The sequence below is a fragment of the Cucurbita moschata genome, unplaced genomic scaffold, assembly GCF_002738365.1.
Source record: "Cucurbita moschata cultivar Rifu unplaced genomic scaffold, Cmos_1.0 Cmo_Scf00020, whole genome shotgun sequence".
Lineage (NCBI taxonomy): Eukaryota > Viridiplantae > Streptophyta > Magnoliopsida > Cucurbitales > Cucurbitaceae > Cucurbita > Cucurbita moschata.
The window spans coordinates 375,124-384,057 of record NW_019268536.1 but is presented as its reverse complement, the minus strand read 5'-3'; the positions used below and the strand labels follow the sequence as shown (position 1 = coordinate 384,057).

At 36.3% G+C, this 8,934-nt stretch overlaps 2 protein-coding genes across 3 annotated transcripts in view; one reads left to right on the top strand and one right to left on the bottom strand.

Annotated features, from left to right (window-relative positions):
• LOC111457572 (SAC3 family protein B) overlaps nt 1–6,731 on the top strand; it is a 12,144-nt gene extending 5,413 nt beyond the window's left edge. Inside the window, exons 10-16 of the mRNA XM_023099855.1 lie at nt 1,114–1,341; nt 1,425–1,516; nt 1,632–1,725; nt 2,744–2,836; nt 2,947–3,806; nt 3,888–4,002; nt 4,788–6,731. Coding sequence (XP_022955623.1) covers nt 1,114–1,341; nt 1,425–1,516; nt 1,632–1,725; nt 2,744–2,836; nt 2,947–3,806; nt 3,888–4,002; nt 4,788–6,548 — 3,243 coding nt within the window. The 3' untranslated portion in view covers nt 6,549–6,731. The remainder of the gene's footprint in view (nt 1–1,113; nt 1,342–1,424; nt 1,517–1,631; nt 1,726–2,743; nt 2,837–2,946; nt 3,807–3,887; nt 4,003–4,787) is intronic.
• A 795-nt stretch (nt 6,732–7,526) lies between these two features.
• The window catches only part of LOC111457573 (probable protein phosphatase 2C 35), a 3,686-nt gene continuing 2,278 nt past the window's right edge, over nt 7,527–8,934 (bottom strand). The window contains exons 3-4 of one of the 2 annotated variants that reach the window (XM_023099856.1): nt 8,187–8,381; nt 7,527–7,884 (exon numbers count right to left, since the gene is read on the bottom strand). In XM_023099856.1, the coding sequence (XP_022955624.1) occupies nt 7,843–7,884; nt 8,187–8,381 (237 nt within the window). In that variant the 3' untranslated portion in view covers nt 7,527–7,842. Of the gene's footprint in view, nt 8,020–8,186; nt 8,382–8,934 lie in introns of both variants that reach the window. The other variant, XM_023099857.1, reaches the window with a different exon arrangement.

The following is an 8,934-nucleotide window of genomic DNA, read 5'->3' as shown; positions in this document are numbered from 1 at the left end:
TTGTGCAAAAAAAAAAAAAAAAAAAAAAAAAAAAAATCTTCGGTAATATTTGTACCATACAATTTATTTTATTGGTGGATCATTGTGTTAGAGACTAACCGGAAGATAACGGGAAGTCCTTTGATCATCTATGGGATGATATGGTGTTCTTTTTGTCTTTTTGTCTTTTTGTCTTTTCGACTCTTTTGTTATTTGTTATTATTCGCTTTCAATTTTTCAAACTGGTTGGAGTTCCTCTCCTGAGTGATATACCTCAGTTTCTTATCAATCTTCTTTTCTTTTTCTTTTTCTTTTTTTAAAGCCAAGTAGTCCAAAATATCATCTTAGCTGCATTCTTCCATAAGTGTAGCTTCTTAGAACTCAAGAACACAATTGTACCAGCCTATAGAACAAATCCTGTTCAAGTAAGGTTGTTCCGTAAGTGTAGTTTCTTTTGGGTTTTCTTTTTATCTCTTTCTGTGGGAGTCAGTGGCAGAGAGAGCAGTGCGCTCACAGTGAGGGATGAACGAAAGCGATTCTTCTTTAGATCTTGTGTTTCAGGAAGGTAGGTTGAGATCGAGCAAGATAGTAAGGCCAAATTGTCGAAAGTGAAATTCACTTGGGGGTGGTTGCATGAGCTAGAGATTATTTCAAAGAAACGGTATAGAAATCAGAGGAGAAAGTGTTCTTTAGAAGAAAATGAACCCCTGAGGCTTTGGTTTTGGCATGGTAACCTTTCAAAGGAAAAAAAGCCTCCACCTTCGTTTCAGAGGGGAAGGATACTAGTGGTTGGTGCTCGTTTAGAGATGCTTTAGGCAACTTTCTTCAAAAAAGCAATAGTTTGTCTCTCGCATAATTTTTTATAATTATGTTAAATGGCAACCTTTTGCCAATTCTATGACATACTGGTATTTTACATTTTTCTAGAAACTTTTTTAAAACTGTTTTTCGAGATTTTCTTCTATACATTGGGTGTGGTCTGATATTGATGCATCATACTTTGTTTGTTTGTATGGTATTGCAGGCTCCCATGGCCAAATGGACAGAAATCTATCTTAGAACCCTTAATGCTCATACTATGGATTGTTTAGTTATTCGTATGTCTAAAAGTTCCCCTAATTTGTGTGATCTCAGATTCGTCTTCACATTATTGCAATGCACGAGTTATGCGAATTCTCAAAAGGAGAAGGATTTGCTGAGGGATTTGATGCTCACCTTAACATTGAACAAATGAACAAAACATCAGTAGAATTGTTTCAAATGTATGATGATCACAGAAAAAGAGGCATTATTGTGCCCTCTGAAAAAGAATTTCGAGGTTATTATGCACTTCTCAAGCTGGACAAACATCCTGGATATAAAGTAAGTCGCATGGTTGAGAAGAAAATTCTACTATATAGATTTTTTTGTGTTACAGGCTGTGGAAGTAATTCAGTTCTTGTCAGGTTGAACCTGCAGAGCTATCACTTGATCTTGCAAAGATGACTCCTGAGATGCGACAGACTGCAGAAGTCAAATTTGCCCGTGATGTTGCCAGGTAGTTTCCTCTAAAATTCTGATGGTGCTATTTTGTTTCCTATATAAAAAAAAAAAAAGTTCTTCCATTATTCTACTAAATTCATTCTAATAATCTGATAGATTTTAATCTCCAGAGCTTGTAGGACAAGTAATTTTATTGCATTCTTTCGGCTTGTGAGGAAAGCAAGTTATTTACAAGCATGCTTAATGCATGCTCACTTTGCGAAGGTACATAATTATTCCTACTGTATAATTTTTGAGAAACGCAGATAAAATGTTCTGGAATTTTTGGTCCAAAAATATGCACGAACAATGCATTTGATGATTTGAATGTTAGTATTTTTTTTTAATCTTTTTCCTAAAATGTTTTTTTTTTTGTAATTTTGAGAATGTCTTGATTGGATGATGATAGCATGGTCATAACTTTTTTCCCTCTCCTACATGTTTGATTTAACGTATGCCTGCCCCCTCCCAAACAACTGACGAGGGTCCTCGTTGGGGAAAGAACCTAAGAGAAATAGTTGGGGTGTCAAAGAAGCAGGCTATCGAATATCAAGATGAGAGATTTTAGTTATATATACTCATTCAAATAAGTACCGAACTTTGGCCTTTCAGTTCTTGCTCCAGCTAGAACCAAGAAATGAGAAAGAAATTTGGACCTGAATTGATTTATTATGATATGAGCTACTTTGAGTTTGGTATTATGAGTTGATACAGATGTAACCGCGGAAACAGATTTTTGATGATTGACAAATTGTAGAACTAGTATCATTTAGTAATAATATGATGTTTCTTTTGTTCATTATATCTTTTTGAGCTGTGTGGATTTTCTACTCATGGAAGAACATTATTGAATTTTAAGGTTTGTCAAGACATTTTATTCAGAATTTGGATTATTGAAGACCGATATTTGTAGCAGTTAAGAGTAGTTGCTTCTGTTTTCAATATGAAATTATTTCATTTTTTTTGGTTCGAAGGATTTGTTTAAGTCAGCACTTCAAGTCCATAAGAACATTTTTACTTTGTGATATTTTTATTTTTATTTTTTTGCAACGTACTTGTTGCCCTTTATTTCTGTAAATAATTTTTATTAGTCAAGGACTTACTGTGAAAATTTTTAGAGGTCATGCAATTTTGACTCAGCAGAAATTTTCATTTCCTGTCTTTTTTTCTTATTAATAATGTACAACTAAACTAAACCAAGCGGAAGTTGTTCTGTTATTAACATGTTGATCTTTCTTATCAGTTGCGAACCCAGGCTCTTGCATCTTTGCACTCTGGTGTTCAGAATAACCAAGGACTACCAATTTCTCATGTCCGTAAGTGGATTGGGATGGAGGTATTATTTCCTTCCGCTTGATGCAGCTAAGATCCTATCATTTTGGCAAAAATGAGAGGTGTTTTTTTGTCTCTGATTATGTTTTGCAATTGTTCAATCATTGATATCAGGAAGAAGATATTGAAGGCCTTTTAGAATATCATGGTTTTTCGATTAAGGTATTTGAAGAGCCTTATATGGTTCGAGAAGGTCCATTTCTTAATAGTGACAAGGACTTTGCTACCAAGTGTTCAAAACTTGTTCACATGAAGAGGTCAGGAATGATAGTAACCGATGTCTCACCGAAGAGTAGAAATGAATACTTGATCACTGGTGCTACTAAACAGACCCCATTGACATGGAAGAGTAAAAATGAGTACTTGAGCACTAGTGCTATTAAACAGATTCCATCGAAAATGACTAAGAAGCAACTACCGATATTTTCTTTTGAAAAGATTAGTTCTTCCCGTCCTGTATCAACTGAAAAAGAAAAAGAAAGTTCCGTGCATGAAATAGATGAAGACATGGTCGAATTTGATGATCCGCTTATTCCAATTGATCCCAAGCAAGTGCAACCAATGCAACCAATGATTGAAACATCAGAAGTTGGTCAATTGCATGAATATAACCATGGGGTGAATGGTGCTCTCCTTCTACAATCTGGTCCCAGATCATGTGAACCATTGAGGACTGAAGTTAAATTTGTAGGTAATCAATGTTATGACGGTGTTTTCGTGACCTCTCCAGTTAGAAACATTTCTACTGGAATGGGAATGTCTTTACCACTTGTATCAGATGCACCGCCTCAAAAGATATCTGTTTGTGGATATAATGATAATGCAATTGGAAGCGTCAAACCACAGAGCATAGTCAACAATATGATGGAAGATGAAGAAATTTTGTATGCTACTCAGGAAAATAAACATGATATTGTTACAGAAGGTTGTCCGGATGAAGAAATTGCAGATGCAAGACTCAAATTGATCTTAAGGTCATCAGACTTATATTTGGCATGTGTTTGAAGGCTATTTTGTTCTGTATGCTAACTCACCTTTTGGGTTTCTCATTCCAGGTTATGGAGGCGCCGAGCTGTAAAGAGAAAACAATTACGTGAACAAAGATTATTAGCCGCTAAAGCTGCATTTGATACATTGTCTGTGGGACCACCAGTCCAATTGAAAAACCATGTAAGGTTGACAAGTACATGAAATCCTCATTATGTCTTTGCATTTACTTCATAATCCATTATTTCTTTCCTGTTTCCTAGGTGTACTGCTCAGTTCTGTTTGGTTTTGAACAAAAGTGATAACCTAACCAAGTCCTATGGTTTAGCCGAAAAGCATTTTCTTCTCTCAAAATTGATAAAAATCAAGCTGAATCTGTTTGGTTCATATGGGTTCGGTTTTTGTTTGAACCAGTTTTAGCCCAGTCTTGTTGCCAGTCATTATGAAACAGGTTCATGAGTAATCGGCAATTTGATAGATGGTTTGCTGGGGTGGCGCAATCCGGGCCTAGAATATGAGGTCTGGGAGGGTTGGATGAAAACTTATTTATTATGGCTCAGATCATTTTTTTTTAACTTTTTTTTTTAAAGAAAAAAACCCCCAAATGGCTCTGAACAAAATAATGGTCCTTTCTTTCTTTCTTTCTTTTTCTTTAATAAAAAAACTAAACCAAGAAAACTACTGAATACAATAGAAGAAGGGTTGAAGCAGCCAATTTGGTTTAGTTTGGTTTTCTGGTGTCCTTGGTTTTCTGCACACTCGTAACTATTTCATGTGTTCCAACAGTTCTAAAGGAAAAAGAATGCAATACCCTTATTCTCCATTACATGTCGAACTCTTGAATTTCTTGTGTAATGTTTAACTCGACTTTTGTTTATTGTTTACTTGTATTGAATATAGCAACTAACGTCCTAATCTTATGAGTGAGGAATGCACTTTTAAAGATGTTTCTTTCATTTTTATTGTAGAAAATTAGAAGTGTTGGTGTTTTCGACATTGATCACATCCTGAGAGAAAGATGGAAAAGGCAGAAACTGTCATGCTCCGTAGTTAATGTTTCAGAAGTAGTAGCTAGCAGTTTGAGCGGAAAGAATGTGGATGGGAAGTGCATTTGCTGGAAACTTGTTGTCTGCTCTCAGATGGACAGTGCTGGTGATCTCGTTCAGGGTACAGGAGATTCTCATATTTCAGCAGGTTCCTGGTTGCTTTCGAAGCTCATGCCCTCGGAGGCTAATGATCTAGTTTTCTCATCTTCTTTTCTTTCCATTTGGAAGAGTTGGCTTTCAGGCAAAACGGGTGTGGACTCAAGTTGTTTCTTATCCGTAGTTAAACATGCAAATTTTGATAATCTTCCAGAGACTGTGAGGGGGGCAAGTGCTATCTTATTTGTTGCAACTCAGAGCACCCCTCTGGATCTTCAAAGAGTCCAACTCCACAAGCTGCTGTTGTCAATACCTTCTGGTTCTTGTTTGCCCCTTCTGATTCTGAGTGATTTACATGATGAGGCCTCTGCATCATCCATGCTGGTGAACAAACTCGGCTTATATGATATCGATAAATCAAGGATATGCAGTTTTCAGGTCGTTTCACTCTTAGATAACCCTCATTTGAGGCACTTGGGGTTTTTCAGCGATGAGAAACTCAAGGAAGGATTGAAGTGGCTGGCAAATGAATCACCATCACAACCTGTTCTGCACCGCGTCAAAGTGCTTGACCTGATTATTACCCACTTAGATTTGTCTATGGAGATGCTTGATTCTATGAATGAAAAAGACGTTTCTCCGAACCAATGTATCTCAGCATTTAACCTAGCCTTGGATCAGTCACTTGCGGATATTACAGCTGCTGTTAAGGCAAATCCCTCAAACTGGCCTTGCCCCGAGATAGCTTCGTTGGCGTCTTGTAATGAGCACGGAATTATAACCGATGCTTTGCCTCCTGTAGGATGGAGTTCGGCAGAAAACGTCGAACCACTTAAGAAGGCTTTGATGGACCTTAAGCTTCCAACTTTTCCTGATATATCATGGTTGACCAAAGGCTCAAATATGGCAAAAGAGATACCTACCTTAAGAGATAACCTAGAAAATTGCTTGAGTTGTTATCTGACTCAAACTAGTAAGATCATGGAACAACAACTTGCAATGGAAGAGGCTCATATTATGCTCCAAAAATGTGCTAAACTTGAGCTCCATAAGTTCTGCTATTTCATCGTTCCACATTGGGTGAAGATTTTTCGACGGATTTCCAATTGGAGGCTGAGGTATTTTTCTGGCAGGTCCTCTTATGTTAATATTGTGGATTGCTGCCATGGAGCATCTGCAGTGAGTAGCGTTAGGCTTGAAAGTAGGGAACCTCCATCTTATACTCCTAACCAACCACTTTTAGATGAAGTAATTGAAGTAGCTTGCAGTTCCCTCTCAATTGATGAGGGGAGACCATTGTCAGAAGCTCACCAGCCTCTTGCTGCCATAACGTCAAATAGCAGGCCTCGTGAGCTTGTCGTTACAACAATAAATTTTGCCGATGATGGTAGCAACAACACCCGACAGGTCGGTTTTGTTAGTTCTGACAGTATTGTGCCTAATTCGGGTCGGGAACTAAATTGTACAGGTAAAGAAGTTGTTGCCAATGACACAAGGTATTCAGAAGCAGCAAGACTAAAAAAGCTGTTGGATCAGTGTGACAAACGACAGGATGCCATAGAAAAAGTATTGTCTATTTATTACTAATCCTACCTTTCATTTTGTTTATGTAAATTTTTTCCAATAGTATGATTGATGATGTAGAATTTTGTGAGGAAATGTTGTACGGCACTTTATAAGAACTTTATCATACTGTGTTGATGCATATTGATGCATATTGATGTATACTTTAAGATTTAGAATCAATGAAATCAATCCTTATTTTTCTACATAATGATACTTTATCAACCTATTTAGTCCTAAGAGGTACTCATATTCATGTTAAATTTCATGTTTTAAACATCAAGTTCTTATAGCGTGTTAGCCTTCTTTCTTCCATTTTTGATTCCTTCCTGAGTTGTTCTATGATGCATTTAGTTAAATCATGAATGTCTCAAGTCTATTATGAACTCCACAGGAACGAAAATAAGGTGATTTTGATGAAGTAAATACCATTGAAACTAGTTTAGATATTTTGGTGAATTCGCTAAAGTTATTCCGTTGAGAAAGGTTTTCAGTAGAAACTTTTATGGTTTTGCAATATTAAGAATCACTACTTTCGATAACCAATCTACACCCCATTTTCAGTGGGGTTTGTTTAGTGGTACTACCGAACAAGTATTCATTTCTATCTTCAGTGAGATGGCGTTTACTATCATTCTTGACCTTTTTAGGTGAACAAGTCCTTATCGTTATTAAGAAAGGGACCTTCTCGAACCATATGAGGCTCTTTAAATACCTTAACCAAACAACATGATACTCTAAAAGGCCTTCAATACCTAATATCAATAATTGAACAAATGCAAAATATAACCATAAACAAAAAAATCTGCAAGCCTCCACTATTCAGACTTTCAGCATTTGTTTATAAGGACAAAGACATGTTTGGCCACTTCAACACCGTATGTCAAGTCATTTGACAAAACAAGACCAACTCTTTAGACAATAGTAGGCTGGCTAAGGCTGGACATCTAAAACAACATCCGAACTGCTGTAGAAAATATTTCTTTAAGACATGCTACCAGCTACGATAAGAATCCATTCCTTTAATTCATGTGTGTTTGGAGCTTTTCAATAATAATATAAATCACCAACCAGACATTCAGAGCAACACATTTTCATGTAAAAGTTAAGAATGCGGTCAAGAATCTCTGTACAATATCATCATATATACAAAGTTCAGGAGAAGGCCTTCATAAACCACCCAGGGAATATGAGGAATCTAAGAAACCAAACCAAATCATCATGTCGATTTCCTTCTCTCTGACTTCCATTCAATGAGAAACACCGTCGATTTATCATCGTTGCCACCATTTCCGAGTGTACAATAATTTCGTTAGCTTTAGCTTGGAGCAACTCTCAGATAGAGAGACAGCAATATGTTCTTCCTTTGGACATACATATTCTTGTGGTTAGAAGGACTGACTAGCAACATTGACGATAAGATATCTTTGTTACAAGCGAAACGAGCATATGTTTTAGCAGCAAGGGGAAGGCATACTCCCCATTAACCCACTTCCTGTTACCAAACACAATAATATTATATGAAGTTTCCTAGAAATACATTACAAGAATTATAAAAGACAACTGCAAGAAACATGACAGGTTGTTAAGCTTGAACAACTTGACAAGAAGGTATGGAATGGTTTTAAAAGCTTTTATACCAAAAAGAGATCAAATACTCACCACTTCCAATGGTCGGTACTGCGTGAGAGATGGAACAGCAATTGCTGTGTTCCTGTTCATCAAGCCCACATGCTTAGAGACCTGTGGATCTGAGAAATCACTTCTAATGGAGCAAAAGGGCTCCGAGCTTCCCCACTCTGAACTTGCATGGCTTATGCGGAGTCCATTCTGCCCAACAATTGCAGCAGCGCCTGACTGCAACAACTAGGATAAAGTTTAAACCAAAATAATAAGAAATTTGTATACAACAATTGGGATGAAGAAGAGGAAAACATGATTAATACTATATGGAAAGTACCTTACTACAACAATAAGGATGAAGAAGAAAATTTTATATAGCTAATTTTGGTCCTCATAAATACCAGAGTGGGAAACATGATTAAAACTATATGGAAAAGTATTCGACTATAGCAATTCACATGAAGTTTAAACCAAAAAGGAAAAAAAAAAAAAATCACAGAAGTAGTTCTAATCTTCACAAGTACTAAAAATGAGGGAAACATGATTAGTACTGCATGGAAAATTACGTGATTGCAACAATTAAGATGAAGTTTAAACAAAAAAGATAAGAAATTTTAGCACAACTTTAGTCCTCTAAGAACCAAGAAGAGGAACATGAATAGAACAATATGAACATGTACCTAACAACAACAATTAAAATGAAGTTTAGACCCAAAGGATGAGCTATTTTAGTCCTCATAAGTACCAAAAAAAAAAAAAAAAAAAAAAAGGGAAATGTGATTAATAC